At 46.3% G+C, this 17,835-nt stretch overlaps 1 protein-coding gene across 1 annotated transcript in view; it reads right to left on the bottom strand.

Moving 5' to 3' along the window:
• Positions 1 to 16,541, bottom strand: part of LOC139411969 (adhesion G protein-coupled receptor D2) — a 28,236-nt gene extending 11,695 nt beyond the window's left edge. The window contains exons 1-18 of the mRNA XM_071158737.1: positions 16,497 to 16,541; positions 16,174 to 16,234; positions 15,742 to 15,978; positions 14,953 to 15,582; positions 13,727 to 13,852; positions 13,477 to 13,571; positions 12,946 to 13,245; positions 11,984 to 12,095; positions 8,660 to 8,794; positions 7,516 to 7,624; positions 7,167 to 7,272; positions 6,958 to 7,013; positions 6,711 to 6,837; positions 6,476 to 6,579; positions 6,117 to 6,219; positions 5,721 to 5,874; positions 5,209 to 5,342; positions 4,909 to 5,024 (exon numbers count right to left, since the gene is read on the bottom strand). Of these exons, the coding sequence (XP_071014838.1) occupies positions 4,909 to 5,024; positions 5,209 to 5,342; positions 5,721 to 5,874; positions 6,117 to 6,219; positions 6,476 to 6,579; positions 6,711 to 6,837; positions 6,958 to 7,013; positions 7,167 to 7,272; positions 7,516 to 7,624; positions 8,660 to 8,794; positions 11,984 to 12,095; positions 12,946 to 13,245; positions 13,477 to 13,571; positions 13,727 to 13,852; positions 14,953 to 15,582; positions 15,742 to 15,978; positions 16,174 to 16,234; positions 16,497 to 16,541 (2,750 nt within the window). The remainder of the gene's footprint in view (positions 1 to 4,908; positions 5,025 to 5,208; positions 5,343 to 5,720; positions 5,875 to 6,116; positions 6,220 to 6,475; positions 6,580 to 6,710; positions 6,838 to 6,957; positions 7,014 to 7,166; positions 7,273 to 7,515; positions 7,625 to 8,659; positions 8,795 to 11,983; positions 12,096 to 12,945; positions 13,246 to 13,476; positions 13,572 to 13,726; positions 13,853 to 14,952; positions 15,583 to 15,741; positions 15,979 to 16,173; positions 16,235 to 16,496) is intronic.
• Between the last annotated feature and the right edge of the window lie 1,294 nt (positions 16,542 to 17,835).

The following is a 17,835-nucleotide window of genomic DNA, read 5'->3' as shown; positions in this document are numbered from 1 at the left end:
ACACACACACACACACGCACACACACACACACACACACACACACAAAATGTAGTTATTTGACAACCACAGCTATACTTGATGCGAGTGTATTCAATTTAAATTAGTAAAAATAATAATAATGTCACGCCCTGACCATAGTTTACTTTGTATTTTCTATGTTTTGATTGGTCAGGGTGTGATCTGAGTGGGTATTCTATGTTTCATGTCTTGTTTGTCTATTTCTATGTTCAGCCTGATATGGTTCTCAGTCAGAGGCAGGTGTTCGTCATTGTCTCTGATTGGGAACCATATTTAGGTAGCCTGGGTTTCACTGTGTGTTTGTGGGTGATTGTTCCTGTCTATGTGTTTTTCACCAGATAGGCTGTTTTAGGTTTTCGTTACGGTCATCACGTTCTTTATTTTGTAGTGTTTGCATTGATTCGTGTTTTACGTTTGTTCATTAAAACATGGATCGCAATCTACACGCTGCATTTTGGTCCGACTCTCCTTCTCATACAGAAAACCGTTACAGAATCACCCACCACCAACGGACCAAGCAGCGTGTCAACAGGCAGGAGCAGCGCGAGGAGAAGCGCAATAAGGATTTCTGGACATGGGAGGAAATCCTCGACGGGAGAGGACCCTGGGCTAAACCAGGGGAGTGTAGCCGCACTAAGGTGCAGCGGGATAAGAAACAACAGGAACAGCCCAAGGAGGAGTACAGTATGGAGTATACTACTTGGGAGGAGATCGACAGGTGGGCGGCCGACCCAGGGAGAGTGCCGGAGCCCGCCTGGGATTCGCTGGAGCAGTGCGAGGAGGGTTACCGTAGAATGGAGGCGGTGAAAGCAGAGAGGCGCTGGTATGAGAAGGCAGCACGGCGACGCGGATGGAAGCCTGAGAGGCAGCCCCAAAAATTTCTTGGGGGGGGGCTAACAGGGAGTATGGCTATGCCAGGTAGGAGACCTGAGCAGACTCCCTGTGCTTACCGGGGGGCTAGAGAGACCGGACAGGCACCGTGTTATGCAGTGGTGCGCACGGTGTCTCCAGTGCGGGTGCATAGCCCGGTGCGGTATATTCCAGCTCCGCGTGTCTGCCGGGCTAGATTGAGCGTCGAGCCTAATGCCATGAAGCCGGCTCTACGCAGCTGGTCCCCAGTGCGTCTCCTTGGGCCGGCTTACATGGCACCAGCCTTGCGCTTGGTGTCTCCGGTTCGCCTGCATAGCCCAGTGCGGGCTATTCCACCTCGCCGCACTGGCAGGGCGACCGTGAGCATTCAACCAGGTAAGGTTGGGCAGGCTCGGTGCTCAAGAGCTCCAGTGCGCCTGCACGGTCCGGTTTTTCCAGTACCACCTCCACACCCCAGCCCTCCGGTAGCAGCTCCCCGCACCAGGCTTCCTGTGCGTGTCCTTGGCCCAGTACCACCAGTGCCAGTACCACGCATCAGGCCTACAGTGCGCCTCGCCTGTCCAGCGCTGTCGGAGCCCTCCTCCTCTCCAGCGCTGTCGGAGTCTCCCGCCTGTTTAGCGCTGTCAGAGCTTTCCGCCTCTACAGCGCTGCCGGAGTCTCCCGCCTGTTCAGAACTGCCAGTTAGCATAGAGCTGCCAGTTAGCATAGAGTTGCCAGTTAGCATAGAGCTGCCAGTTAGCATAGAGCTGCCAGTCTGCAAGGAGCTGCCAGTCTGCATGGAGCTGCCAGTCTGCATGGAGCTGCCAGTCTGCATAGAGCTGCCAGTCTGCATGGAGCTGCCCGTCTGCAAGGAGCCGCCAGAGCTGCCTGTCTGCAGGATGCCGCCAAAGCTGCCAGTCTGCAAGGAGCCGCCAGAGCTGCCAGTCTGCAAGGAGCCGCCAGAGCTGCCAGTCTGCAAGGAGCCGCCAGAGCTGCCAGTTAGCATGGAGCAGCCAGGGCCGCCAGTCAGCATGGAGCAGCCAGGGCCGCCGGTCAGCATGGAGCAGCCAGGGCCGCCAGTCAGCATGGAGCAGCCAGGGCCGCCAGTCAGCATGGAGCAGCCAGTCAGCATGGAGCAGCCAGTCAGCATGGAGCAGCCAGAGCAGCCAGTCAGCATGGAGCAGCCAGAGCTGCCAGTCAGCATGGAGCAGCCAGTCAGCATGGAGCAGCCAGAGCTGCCAGTCAGCATGGAGCAGCCAGTCAGCATGGAGCAGACAGAGCTGCCAGTCGACCAGACTCTTCCAGATCTGCCAGTCGTCCAGACTCTTCCAGATCTGCCAGTCGTCCAGACTCTTCCAGATCTGCCAGTCGTCCAGACTCTTCCAGATCTGCCAGTCGTCCAGACTCTTCCAGATCTGCCAGTCGTCCAGACTCTTCCAGATCTGCCAGTCGTCCAGACTCTTCCAGATCTGCCAGTCGTCCAGACTCTTCCAGATCTGCTAGTCGTCCAGACTCTCCCAGATCTGCCAGTCGTCCAGATTCTCCCAGATCTGCCAGTCGACCAGATTCTCCCAGATCCGCCAGTCGACCAGATTCTCCCAGATCCGCCAGTCGACCAGATTCTCCCAGATCCGCCAGTCGACCAGATTCTCCCAGATCCGCCAGTCGACCAGATTCTCCCAGATCCGCCAGTCGACCAGATTCTCCCAGATCCGCCAGTCGACCAGATTCTCCCAGATCCGCCAGTCGACCAGATTCTCCCAGATCCGCCAGTCGACCAGATTCTCCCAGATCCGCCAGTCGACCAGATTCTCCCAGATCCGCCAGTCGACCAGATTCTCCCAGATCCGCCAGTCGACCAGATTCTCCCAGATCTGCTAGTCGACCAGGATCTGCTGAAACCGCCAGCCAGCCAGGTTCTGGTAGTTTCTACTACCTGCCTGGGCTTCTTCTCAGTGCTGAGCTTCTTCTCAGTGCTGAGCTTCTTCTCAGTGCTGAGCTTCTTCTCAGTGCTGAGCTTCCTCTCAGTGCTGAGCTACCTATCTGTCCCGAGTTACCTCTGTCCCGAGCTGTCCCTCTGTCCCATGTTATCATTGTGGTGGGTAACCTATTTAGGGACGTTTAGGAGGGGGATTAAAACTGTCATGGAGTGGGGTCCACGTCCAGCGCCAGAGCCGCCACCGCGGACAGATGCCCACCCAGACCCTCCCCTATAGGTTCAGGTTTTGCGGCCGGAGTCCGCACCTTGGGGGGGGGGTACTGTCACGCCCTGACCATAGTTTACTTTGTATTTTCTATGTTTTGATTGGTCAGGGTGTGATCTGAGTGGGTATTCTATGTTTCATGTCTTGTTTGTCTATTTCTATGTTCAGCCTGATATGGTTCTCAGTCAGAGGCAGGTGTTCGTCATTGTCTCTGATTGGGAACCATATTTAGGTAGCCTGGGTTTCACTGTGTGTTTGTGGGTGATTGTTCCTGTCTATGTGTTTTTCACCAGATAGGCTGTTTTAGGTTTTCGTTACGGTCATCACGTTCTTTATTTTGTAGTGTTTGCATTGATTCGTGTTTTACGTTTGTTCATTAAAACATGGATCGCAATCTACACGCTGCATTTTGGTCCGACTCTCCTTCTCATACAGAAAACCGTTACAAATAATAATCACATTACATTATTATCATGTATGCTCTGTGTCTCTGATTTGTTGTCATCCTGCTGCACCTGGGTCAGGAGATTGAGTTCACGTTGAACTCTGTCTACAAGGACAAAGTGAGCAATTCCTCTTCTTCCTTTGCTTTTTTTCTCAATTGAGTCTTTTTTCCAAACTTGTGACATCTCATCACATTCTTAGGGGAAAAGATAGACTGCGGAGGTGGCAGAGATGGCTTGCTTACTCCTTCACTCTCTTCACAAGGAAATTAAGAGGTGATGATTGAAAATAAATATCTCAATGAAATACTGTCTTGATGTTCATAGATGTGCAGTGTGCACAATATCATTGTTTTATTTATCTTGTCTCTGCATGTAGGCAGCTAAATATGAGTATGGCATGTTTAGACCCTGTCTATATTGGGACAGGACTGAACCCTATGCCCTGGTCCCTGTTTTAGAGTCCACATTGACCAGACAATGAGCTCAGTGAAAAGCACACAGACCAACACACACCCACACAGTCTGCCTCTCCGTCTCTCTAGGACCAGGTGTTAGGCTGATAAGACCTATAACAACTCCCACTACTTCAGACTCAAACTACCTCATTCTCATGCAGTTACAGGCTCTCTGTTTAGTTCCGTTAAGTTTGGCTGTGTGGATCGGTCACTTGCGGATTTGAAAATCACCTATTCCACAGATTGTGCTTCAAAGGAAAATTCCTCTGACAGCTCTCTGTCTCGTTGTATCGCACGTATAAAACATACCATGAAAAGCCACCAAGTGTTGGATGTTGGGTTTCAGAATCAAAATACAATGTATGTGTCCTAGGTTTGCATGTGCGTAAGAGAGCAGGAGAGTCAGGGAAAGAGGGCGAGAGACTGAACGAGAGAGAGATTGAATGAGAGAGAGAGAGAGAGAGAGAGAGAGAGAGAGAGAGAGAGAGAGAGAGAGAGAGAGAGAGAGAGAGCGAGAGAGAGAGAGAGAGAGAGAGAGCGAGAGAGAGAGAGAGAGAGAGAGAGCGAGAGAGAGAGAGAGAGAGAGAGAGAGAGAGAGAGCGAGAGAGAGAGAGAGAGAGAGAGAGAGAGCGAGAGAGAGAGAGCGAGAGAGAGAGAGAGAGAGAGAGAGAGCGAGAGAGAGAGAGAGAGAGAGAGAGAGAGAGCGAGAGAGAGAGAGAGAGAGAGAGAGAGAGAGAGCGAGAGAGAGAGAGAGAGAGAGAGAGAGAGAGAGAGAGAGCGAGCGAGAGAGAGAGAGAGAGAGAGAGAGAGAGAGCGAGAGAGAGAGAGAGAGAGAGAGAGAGAGAGAGAGAGAGAGAGAGAGCGAGAGAGAGAGAGAGAGAGAGAGAGAGAGAGAGAGAGAGCGAGAGAGAGAGAGCTATAGTGTGGTGACTCACCAGGTCAGGTGGAAGGTATGGAGTTTAGATGCCGAACTGGGAGTGAGCATCTTTGCGCGACGACGAGCGCTGGACACTGTCACCATGACTACCCGGCAAAGCACCACTGCATTGACCTAGGAGTACACAGTGTCTTAGAACAACTGGTGGGCATGCCATATTGTTGCTGCATGACACATGTATGACACATGAATAATCATCACAGGTGAGCACACACACACAAATGCACACACACACACATGCAAATGCACACACACACACAGTAAAGTGAAGAAACACAAGTAAAGCAAAGCTACATACAACCAAGATAAATAGAACAGGTCCCACAAAAGCCCAAATCATATCAGTCTCCACATTGAGCCAGCAGTGATTGTCTGCTTTGTACTTGTCCAAGGATATCGTCAAGGTTACACCAACAATCACAACAGGTAGACCTGCAAAAAGAAAGCAACAATATGATTTTTTAAAGGAATATAACACAGGAATGTCTTTAATGAAGAGAGTTGACATTGCTGTGTTACAGGCACTGCAGTAGAAATCATTCACCAGCCATTCTATTTATTCTGGAAAACACCTCAGACAGCTGGCCAATAGATGAGCATCTTATAACACATCATCATGAGTGTGTTTAGCTATTTGAATAAATACACTCTTCCAATGTGGTCAGTAGGAACACAGCCTTTGGTCTAGATGAGTTGTGTTCCAGACAGCACTGTGCACAAACTGGGCTTGTAGGATATAAGCCAGTGTCTTGTGTGACTGGATGAGTCCTGTGTGGAGTGTATCAGTGTTATTGCTGTAGTGGGTTTTACCCCAGCCGATGGAATAGTACATCTTCATCCTCCGGTCCTCGCTGATGTTGACAGACACCACCTTACTCCACAGCAGCAGCCCCTCCACCAGCATCCAGGAGAAGGAGGCCATGAAGAAAAAGTGCAGCAGGGCCGTCACCACCAGACACGCCCCCTAGTGGACAGGAGGGACAAAGCATTGACACACTTGTCAGCCATTTAAGTAACACACATATAGAACCGTGGTCTAGAGAAGAGAATGGAGTCCTATCATACTTTCAACGACAAAAGCAGATAAAAGCCTACAGGCACATGAATTTCTGACCCTATGCCGTCCTCTACTTCATAGTACCCATAACCATACAGAGAATGAGATGTTTGAAGACAGACAGAGCTACTGTACGTAAAGAGTCCCACCTCGTTAGCAGAGGCCCAGTTACTGCACATTAGCAGCAGCTCAGCTATTCCCAGAGCCACGATCAGGTTCTTATGGACAGTGGTGCGGTCAGACTTAGGAACTCTGAACCCACACCACACCAGGCCAGAGGGGAGAGGGGAGAGGGGAGACAGACACAGAGAGATGATCAAGGTCAGACCAACATGCAGCTCGTCTGTGAGTCAGTAATCATACATAAATACTAAACACAGCAGCAATGGGTCTGCTCAGCATGGTACAGAAGACATATTGTACAGACAGAGCTAATCATTCAAACAAACACATGTCTTGTACCCTTCACATGCTAGTAGATTATTCCCTGGAGCAGAGCACCACTCACCCTACAGCAATGAAGAGGATGAAGGTGAAGAGTAGGCCACACAGGGACACTCCACAGCCAATGAACGTCATCACCTGGAGGGCTTTTTCATTCTCTGGGCTCCTCTGACACACACACACATATGTATTTATCAGAAACTAAACTGATTATAAGTGTCTGTTGACTATTCTCTATTGAGTGCACTATTTCACAATGTGGAATGTGAGGACTTGTGGAGGATAGTTTGGACCTTTACCTGGACTTCATAGACTTGCATCAGCAGGGCAAAGTTGGTGGTGTGGTTGCAGAAGCAGACAGTGGAGTCGTATTGTTTAGAGATGACCTCACATCCTCTAGTAGACCACCACCCCCCTGCCTCTGGCCTAGAGAGGGACAACAGTTTACACTTTCATCGCAATGTACGGTAGGTAACCTTTACACTAATGATTCAACACTGATTTCTATTGATGTAATGGCAGAACATTTGCTGTCATTATACTTACATCAGATCAAAGTCCCAGAATGCACAGACTGGGTCATACACGGTCCCTACAGGATTCTAAAGGAATCAATGGAACAGGACATCCTTTCACACTTACAGTAAAGGACAGACATATGGAGGAGAACAAGGGGTATATATCATATTCTCTGTGAGCGAGGCAGAGGTATATAGTGTATAGAGGAATGTGTTCCATGTGGGTGTGAGACTAACCTGAGCTCTGTGTTGGAGCTGGAAGCGTACAGCCATGCTGACAGGCTGTCCGTCACCCAGGACTGTAGTAGAGATGACAGAAGAGCCCAGGATGGTGCCCAGGTACCTGACACACATAGCAAAGCACAGGCCGTATAGTTACAGTCACACATAAGGCTGGATATCAACACTGGCTTATGCTCAGTAGGCACTAATGGAAAAAAAAGTCTTAATGGAAAATGAAAAGTAATGTACTTAATGGACTGATTCATATCTACAGTAATTCATGAAAAAAAGTGATTTATTCTCATTTCGTGCCTGGTCAGTGTCACCATAACCTAAAACAGTTCAGAGTTCTCGTCTTCCCTACCTCTGGATGCCATCGGTGACGATGGGAAACATGGTGATGTTCTCCTCTGAGTTGAAGAGAGGCCGCAGGGAACTGTACCACGTGTTCACCACAGTCACCATCTGGAAGCCTGCTCATACAACATCCACATCCACATATACAACAACATCAACATCCACATAAACAACAACATCAACTTCCACATAAACATCAACATCCACATAAACAACAACATCAACATCCACATAAACAACAACATCAACATCCACATAAACAACACTTCTAAGAACACTAGACAGTTTAACAATGCAGCACATAGTGGAAACAATAACCAGCTAATATAGATTGTGAATAGTTGTATGAAGTCAAGTGGTACTACGGATGGATGAAAACATAATGTCTGTACCATGCATTGATAAGTGTGTACTAGTACATACACTAAGAACACCTGCTCTTTCCATGACATAGACTGACCAGGTGAATCCAGGTAAAAGCTATGATCCCTTATTGATGTCATCTGTTAAATCCACTTCAATCAGTGTAGATGAAGGGGAGGAGACAGGTTAAAGAAGGATTTTTAAGCCTTGAGACAACTAAGACATGGATTGTGTATGTGTGCCATTCGTTCATTCAGAGGGTGAATGGGCAAGACAAAAGATTTAAGTGCCATTGAACGGGGGGTATGGTAGTAGGTGCCGGGCACACTGGTGTGTCAAGAACTGCAACACTGCTGGGTTTTACACGCACAACAGTTTCTTGTGCGAATCAAGAATGGTCCACCAACCCAAAGGACATCCAGCCAACTTGACACAACTGTGAGAAGCATTGGAGTCAACATGGGCCAGCATCCCTGTGGAACGCTTTCAACAGGAAAGGCTGTACTGAAGGCAAACACGGGGGGGTGCAACTTGCAACTCAATATGAGGAGTGTGTTCTTCATGCTTTGCACACTCAGTGTTCAAACAGAACTTGATAAATTCTTGGAATGTATTTTAAAATCCTGCTTCACTACTGTAGGTGTTTTTACTGTTAGAGGAATACATGGTTGAGACTGTAAAGTAGTCGGCTGGCTATGATTGAAGGAGTGCATATTCTCATCTAGACACAGTACAGCTACAGACAGCACAGTTACAGACAGTACAGCGCTCTCAGGGATGTCTCTCACCGTTGTCATGGAGATCCTGCATGTTCTGTGTGGGGACTGAGATGCAGTCTATGTTGGTGTTGCTGTCCACCACTGGACCACAGAACTTAGACCCACTGGATTCCTCTCCCAGACTCTGCTGCTGGACCTCCAGCTCTGAATGACAGAAATGACTATTCTCAGTGGAATTAACTATAGGAAGAGGAAGGGTTGTAGTCACAGCAGCACATCTTACAAAAAAGTGCTAATGAGTAAACATGCAAAGGACAGAAAGGCCTGTACACTGTATGCTCCTACATGTGACCTGATGAAGACAGGTCCACTGTGGATAGGAAGGTTGTCATTAAAGGTGGTATAAGGAACATACATGGTGTAGTGGGCAGGCCTAGCTGTCCTTTTTGTAATATAGTAAGAGGAACAGCTAAGTGCTCCATAGCGGTTGGTAAATTACATTGTATTGTAGCAAGATGCCTGTGTTAGGCTATAGTAGGTCTAGAAGAACAAAGGAAAGAACAAGTATGAAGCTCATGTGGCGGGGTCCAAAGAGGTCCAGGTTTCTCTGAATAGCAGTATACGCATTACCCACATGAAAAAATATTATATTATAAACTGGGTGTTTCGAACCCTGAATGCTGATTGGCTGACTGCCGTGGTACATCAGACTGTATACCATGGGTATGACAAAACGTTTATTTGGACTATTCTAATTACAGTGCCTTGCGAAAGTATTCGGCCACCTTGAACTTTGAGACCTTTTGCCACATTTCAGGCTTCAAACATAAAGATATAAAACTGTATTTTTCTGTGAAGAATCAACAACAAGTGGGACACAATCATGAAGTGGAACGACATTTATTGGATATTTCTAACTTTTTTAACAATTCAAAAACTGAAAAATTGGGCGTGCAAAATTATTCAGCCCCTTTACTTTCAGTGCAGCAAACTCTCTCCAGAAGTTCAGTGAGGATCTCTGAATGATCCAATGTTGACCTAAATGACTAATGATGATAAATACAATCCACCTGTGTGTAATCAAGTCTCCGTATAAATGCACCTGCACTGTGATAGTCTCAGAGGTCCGTTAAAAGTGCAGAGAGCATCATGAAGAACAAGGAACACACCAGGCAGGTCCGAGATACTGTTGTGAAGAAGTTTAAAGCCGGATTTGGATACAAAAAGATTTCCCAAGCTTTAAACATCCCAAGGAGCACTGTGCAAGCGATAATATTGAAATGGAAGGAGTATCAGACCACTGCAAATCTACCAAGACCTGGCCGTCCCTCTAAACTTTCAGCTCATACAAGGAGAAGACTGATCAGAGATGCAGCCAAGAGGCCCATGATCACTCTGGATGAACTGCAGAGATCTACAGCTGAGGTGGGAGACTCTGTCCATAGGACAACAATCAGTCGTATATTGCACAAATCTGGCCTTTATGGAAGAGTGGCAAGAAGAAAGCCATTTCTTAAAGATATCCATAAAAAGTGTTGTTTAAAGTTTGCCACAAGCCACCTGGGAGACACACCAAACATGTGGAAGAAGGTGCTCTGGTCAGATGAAACCAAAATTGACCTTTTTGGCAACAATGCAAAACGTTATGTTTGGCGTAAAAGCAACACAGCTCATCACCATGAACACACCATCCCCACTGTCAAACATGGTGGTGGCAGCATCATGGTTTGGGGCCTGCTTTTCTTCAGCAGGGACAGGGAAGATGGTTCAAATTGATGGGAAGATGGATGGAGCCAAATACAGGACCATTCTGGAAGAAAACCTGATGGAGTCTGCAAAAGACCTGAGACTGGGACGGAGATTTGTCTTCCAACAAGACAATGATCCAAAACATAAATCAAAATCTACAATGGAATGGTTCAAAAATAAACATATCCAGGTGTTAAAATGGCCAAGTCAAAGTCCAGACCTGAATCCAAACGAGAATCTGTGGAAAGAACTGAAAACTGCTGTTCACAAATGCTCTCCATCCAACCTCACTGAGCTCGAGCTGTTTTGCAAGGAGGAATGGGAAAAAAATTCAGTCTCTCGATGTGCAAAACTGATAGAGATATACCCCAAGCGACTTACAGCTGTAATCGCAGCAAAAGGTGGCGCTACAAAGTATTAACTTAAGGGGGCTGAATAATTTTGCACGCCCAATTTTTCAGTTTTTGATTTGTTAAAAAAGTTTGAAATATCCAATAAATGTCGTTCCACTTCATGATTGTGTCCCACTTGTTGTTGATTCTTCACAAAAAAAATACAGTTTTATATCTTTATGTTTGAAGCCTGAAATGTGGCAAAAGGTCGCAAAGTTCAAGGGGGCCGAATACTTTCGCAAGGCACTGTATATTGGTAACCAGTTTATAATAGCAGTAAGGCACCTCTGGGGTTTGTGGTGTATGGCCAATATACCACGGCTAAGGGCTGTATCCAGACACCCCGCGTTGCCTCGTACATCAGAACAGACCTTAGCTGTGATATATTGGCCATATACCACACCCCCTCGTGCCTTATTGCTTAAGTATACTATGGTATAACTACTACAGTATTCACTGTAGTGCTTTTGTGGACTTTACTGTAGTATTCACTGTAGTATTTCTGCAAACTAAAGTCAGCAAAAAGTATTTACTGTAGCATACTGTAGTATTTACTCTTTACTATAGTATAAATGATGTAGTAAAGGAAAACTGTAGTATATAATATAGTAATTCATGTGGTGTTTTCGCAGAGTGTACTATAGTGTGTTATTTACTGTAGTGTTTCTACTGACATGACTGTAGTATTTACTATAGTGTTTTTGTTTTATTATCTTTGACATAGAAGTACAGGCTTTGTCCCTCAGGAAACCTACTGGAATATATTAAAAGAGCAACATGTCCAGAACCTGTAGGTAGGCTGGTACTGTAGGTAGGTAGGAGTGGGGTCTGAGCAGATAGTTCAGAGCTTCTGCTCTTTTCAATAACCTGTAGGTAACACAATATATGGTCTATACTTGGCATGTAGGTTTCTCACTTATGGGTGGCACAAATTGAGATTATGGGGTGGGGATTGGGTAGGGTACAGTATGCACTAATTAGTATAGTATTCTACAGTATACTAAGTTTACTACAGAATTATACAGTAAGTACTGTAATATTCTATAGTATACTTTAGTATTTTTTAATGTGGGTACACAAAGCAATATCGAACCAATAAAAATGTTAAGTGGCTAATTCTGAATTAGCCACTGGAAGATGTTATCGTTTCAATATTGCTTTGTGTAGTATGTCTGCCCACTCTCTCAGCCTTTCAGAAGCACACAGAACACACTGTAACAGTCTAGAGAATGTACTGTACTAAGTGACTTACTGATGCTGGAGCTGTGAATGAGCAGATGGTCGGTTTCTGCCATCAGCCGAGTGCTCAGACTGGTCACCATGCGGTCAATACTCCTGACCACAGTCATCGGTCCACTCACCACCTGGGGCACGGGGCAGGGATTAGGGTATGGGGTTCATCATAGCAATATACTGGTCATTGGTAGGGCCCTGACCACGTGACCTGACCAGGATATTAAGCCTATAACTAGGACACAGAGTTTGGTCAGCTGGTCAGGAGACTCCTGGCTGTAGTTATTGGAGAAGAGCAGACACTGTGAGTGAAGCAGTGCTACGTGGGTGAGGAAAGCCACAGTGTTTCAGTCCTCTAGCTGCTCTAATACATTCAGTCTGACTGTGCTGTGCTGCTGTGACCTTGAAGGGTAGAAAGGCCTGGGAGAGAGGAGGTGGGTGAAGTGGGGGAGGCGAGCGCTGCATCAATATAAACACTTATCATATGGCTACCACTAGGATACATAGACATTTAGTATACATGTTCTACGTAATTGTTTTGGATGGGTCTGTTAACCATAAAAGCACACAGTGCTTCCTTTAAAGAACATTCAATATTGTCTTTGTTGGATATTAAATAAAAATTGTTCAGAGATCATAATAGTCTGTGAAAAAGTGCTGCAGCAATATATAAATTAGACCTGTTACATTTAGTGTATGTGCAATTAAGATTTATCAAGATTCAGCCTTATGTGTTCTGTACATGTACACTAACTAATTAAGCCAAGCGTAACCATTCATTTGATAGTTTCTCGGTCATTCACAGTATACATCTTACTGTCCTCTAGTGGAGAAATGCTAAAATCATACTCCAGTAGTCATGTCTACATTCTTAACACCTTGTCTCTGCCTCTTCCTTTTCCCAGTCATTGCTGTAGTCTGCCACTCTGGTACCTGATGTAAACAGGACTTTGTAAATCACTTTAAATAATTGATTGATACCTGTTTGATGGCCTGCCACTTGGGGACGTTGTCCTGGCTGATGATGCTGTCAGCCACAGTGATGAAGGTGTGGCTGAGCTCCCCAGCGCTGTTGGTGGCCCGGCTGTGGTTCCCCTCCGTGGCCATGTCTGTGGGCACGTCTGCAGCCCGCACTAGCAGTTGGACCAGGGACAGCATGTCTCTAGGCTGCAGCCCCTCTTTGGTATCTTCCAGGGCCTGCCTGGACATGTTGAGCAGACTGGACACCTGACCCCAGCTCATCTGACCCCCTGACTGCTCCCCAATCACACCCTCCACACCCTGATGAACACACACACACATGCACACACGCACACACACAAATACACACACACACACATGCACACAGCAGAGGATGTAAAGGAAATCAAACATTGTAGATCAAAGAAAATTGGACATCAGTTTCTGACAGAACAAAGTTAAATTGCTGTGTCAAGTTAAATAATTTAGAGATCAATCATAAATGTCTTAATCCTGACAGGCAACCAGTGATTTATAGTAATCAGTCTTTACCTGTGTTCCATTGGAGAGCTGCATGAGGAGGTTCATGAAGGGACTGGGATGGGAGCTCTGTAACTCACTCAACCCCTTCATCTTAACATAGCGCTCTGTAACAGAGAGCCATGTGTCAGAAACAGTCCATGGTTCCTCTCTGATGTTTTGTTAGGTTATTTAGTCACAAACTATGTTTGCTATGTTTGTCACAGTACGTAAGTAATGGTCTAGGCCTATGTATTGGCGGTCTAGATAGTAGTTGACTCACCCCTGCTGGTCCTGCAGATGAAGGGGAGTGTGGTGGAGCAGTCTGCAGAGCTGTACAAGGGGAGCTGTTGGCTAGACCAGCCCTCTAGAGCCCTGCAGCCCTGCATCTCCCTCTGCCTGTGGACCCCTGCAACACAACACAAAGACATACAGCATGAGACAGCTCCAGTAACTACATAATCAGTTTATTATTCTACTAAAGTTAATGGAAATATATTTAAATTACTTATTTGCGGCAAGTGAGCTCTTGATTTTATAACACTTTTGTTTACTCCATGGTCCTCTAAGTATCTGGTTTAATTTAGCATGCTATGGCATAACATGTTTTAAAGCAATTTACATGTTTAAGTAAAATACTATCATATTTTCATATTCATATTCAACAACCTTTGAAAAGCACAGACAATTACTTGCAATTAATTTAACCGTGTTTGAAATTTTTACTGAAAATGGCTGCCAACAAAAAGCCAGTCAACTTGTTACTTACAGAAATAGAATCCCTTTCGTGACGGTTTAACGTTTTGTTGCTTTTCACTATTGAGTAGAGCTCCATTCTCTTCGTAAAGCACATACCTCATACTTGTGTGAATCCCCCTCCTCTGCCCTCCACATGGCCGTTAGCCAGTGAACCACGCTAACCAGTTTCCTCTCCCCCATGACTCTCTCTCAGACAGACATACTGGATGTGTTCAGGCAGACAGCCACTGGTTTAACTGGCCTCTTTTGAGGTAGATCACCCAGAATGATTCAACAACCAACTGACAGGGGACTGGGAACAATCACCACTGCCTCAGTATTGGATTAGTAATAGCTTTGGATTGATCTGGAAGAAGGACAATAGGTTTGCAATAGAAAGCTCTATAAAAGTACCATATCAGAATTAAAAAGTTATGTGAAAGAAACAAAATACCTACATTCTGATTTTAAATCTGCTGGAGGCCACCCAATAATGTATTCTGAATTTTGTGTGTGAACAAATCCTTCTTCAATGGAAAGTAGGCTACCTAACTAGGACCAAGATACCACAAGGGGCATGTGAAACAAAATGGCTGACAGTAAGTTTAAACGGCCAAGATTCAACTGCTAAGATGACAATCAAACCAAACAAAAAATATATCAACCTTGAATCAAAAGCACTGATAAAAAGCACATCCAATAAAGATCAGATTACAGCTATATTTTATGTAGGGATCTCTCATTGTTGTGTGAGTGTTGGTGCAGTCTCACCTGGGCAGAACAGATTGGCTGACACCTCTTTTACCACTGGGTGACGGGTCATATTATCAATACTCCAGGTAAAGATAGCTTTCTGGGTCAAAGGTGAGCAGCCGTCCAGGGCACGGAACTGTCTCTGCTCCAAGGATGTGTCCCAGACATTCAGATCTGTGATATTCCCTACGAAGGGTTCAGTGAAGTTCCCTCCAAATGAGTCCTGGTCCTGCCCCAGGATAAGTATGCCCTCTCCATGTATGTCCCTGGGGGTGTTAGTCCTGGAGCCCATGGCCCCTCTCTCCCCGTCCACATAGATGGCCCAGTGGCCGTCAGCCTTGCGCCAAGTAACACAGAGGTGGTGCCAGGCCCCATCATTGAGGAAGGAGGCCTTGTAGGGGAAGTGCTGCCCGTGGACAATGAGCGCCAGCAGTATGCGTCCTGTTCTGTCCACCTGCCCGCGCAGCTGGAACTCATTGGTGAAGACAGGTGCGGCGTAGGAGTACATGGTGGACACCTGGTCCCACTGGGGGTACCACTGCACGCGGACACACACGCTCACCGCTGGCAGGGCCGGGAACATCATGTTGACACGACCGTAGCCCTCCTGAGAATCCCTGGGAAAGTTCAGGGCTTGGAAGAGCATGTCTAACAGGTAGAGACAGAAGAAGATCATCACGCTCTATGCTGGCCTTGATCACAACACAATGCCAAGGTATCGATCATCATTTATAGACAACTTGATAGAGTGGAAGAGATTAATGCAATATGGCATCAAGACATAGGTGTTGTAGTTGCTAAACTCACACTGTTTGGCTAGTGCCAGAGGCCTGCTCGTTGGTCTGTTGGGGTCCCTAACCCACATGGGTCCATACAGGCCTGCCCGCCTCTGGAGCGCCAGGGTTCCCTCCTCATCTTCAGGCTGGCCCAGGGTGGTGAGGGAGCTGAACTGGCCGCTGCAGAAGCTCTCTGCCTGGGAGAGGTCCAGGGATACGTTGACCAGCTGGAACACCCAGTCTGATGTTTGATGGACCAGACTGCCCTCTGTCATTATGACCACAAAACCAGAAATAGGCATGGATCACACTTTACAGGAACTCCTCTATCATCTCTTTGAGCAAATCTCTATGGAAACAACAGGGAAATGACATGATATCCTAAAGACATTCTAGCATCATACATCAGGTTGTAAGAGTTGCAGCCATCGCATTGAAAGTGATTGACAGTTCCAGAACTCACCACCGGAGTCCATCTCTCCTTTGTCTGGCCCCGGTTGTGTTGGCTCACATTCACACAGCACCTACAATAGAGGAAACATTTACTCTGCTTTATTCTGTTGGTTAGTGCATAGACATGTAATATCCTTGATATGTACTTATCCAATGAACTCAGTATAGAAAAAAGCAGAACCATGGAGTCAAATGAATAGTTGTGTTTAGCCTATGAAACGTATCAGATCTACCAATAAATTAATTAATATCTACAGTAAAACGCTGAAAACAATGAATGGATTCATATTCCATATGATTTAATTTTATATATAAGAAAGGAATAGACATTACCACTATGCAACAGAGCAGAAGCCCAGACAGGAGGGCTCCAGTCATCTCTATGTCTCAGTGTTCCACAGCTGAAACAAAACACAATGCTAACTGGTCTCTGCCTTTCAGGAGACACTGAGGTTTCTTCAATGGATTATACTGTAGCCTCTATTCATATCAAAGATTCATACCAATACACCTCTGTTCAACAACACAATGACTAACACAGTGCAAAGACATACTGTATAAACCATATTTGAAGTGTTATAGATATTATACTATATGTTGTGTATATTTCAAAGAGAACCACTTCAAATAAAATAGCGATAGGCTACTTATCTTACCGTATAACACACATCAAAGTTACCCTAGACCCACACTGCAACAGGTGATGTCCCCTTATTTGTGTAACTGGGCTTACTGTAGACTCGTAGAGAACAGACTGCTCCGACTCCAGCTCTTACTGCCTAGTGCTACTCCAAGGCTGCTGTAACTCTCCTTAAATACTGAGGATCACTATTCTGATTTCCTGCGTGTGCTCTGACCATTGTCCAGTCTAGTCAGTTCATCCACTGTCCAGCCGCTTTATAGCCTCCAGTATCTCCTGCCTGACTGGTCTCTATGGAGAAGTCTCTGCTGTGCGTTGTGAGGAGCATCTGTCCGTTGCCTTTCTTTCCAACAGTCAACCTCTGCCTTCAGCCAGCCCCCCCTCCCTAGCACCAACACCACCACCACACTCTTCAGCACCCTTGAATCAGTAGCATGCTTTGTCATGCAAATCGGGCCATTTTTTTTAAGAACCCTACTTACGCAAGCAGTGCCAAGTGTTTGGCACGGAGATTTCATCAAGACCTGCAGGGTGGCAAGCATTTCTGCACCACTCTTATTGTCTGCTGCTGCTTCTGCTATTTACTGTATACATCAAGGTACGCTACATGACGATAAGTATGTGGACACCTGCTCGTCGAACATCTCATTCCAAAATCATGGGCATTAATATGGAGTTGGTCCCTGCTTTGCTGCTACTCTTCTGGGAAGGCTTTCCATTAGATGTTGGAGCATTGCTGCAGGGACTTGCTTCCATCCAACGACAAGAGCATTAGTGAGGTGGAGCACTGATGTTGGGCAATTAGGCCTGGCTCGCAGTCAGCCTTCCAATTCATCCCAAAGTTGTTCGATGGGGTTGAGGTCAGGACTCTGTGCAGGCCAGTCAAGTTCTCGACAAACCATTTCTGTATGGACCTTGCTTTGTGCACGGGGGCATAGTCATGCTGAAAACGAAAGGGCCTTTCCCAAACTGTTGCCACAAAGTTGGAAGCACAGAATTGTCTAGAATGTCATTGTATGCTGTAGCGTTAAG

The sequence above is a fragment of the Oncorhynchus clarkii genome, chromosome 6, assembly GCF_045791955.1.
Source record: "Oncorhynchus clarkii lewisi isolate Uvic-CL-2024 chromosome 6, UVic_Ocla_1.0, whole genome shotgun sequence".
NCBI lineage: Eukaryota > Metazoa > Chordata > Actinopteri > Salmoniformes > Salmonidae > Oncorhynchus > Oncorhynchus clarkii.
The sequence above is the reverse complement of the archived record's forward strand: the minus strand, read 5'-3'. Positions and strand labels throughout refer to the sequence as shown.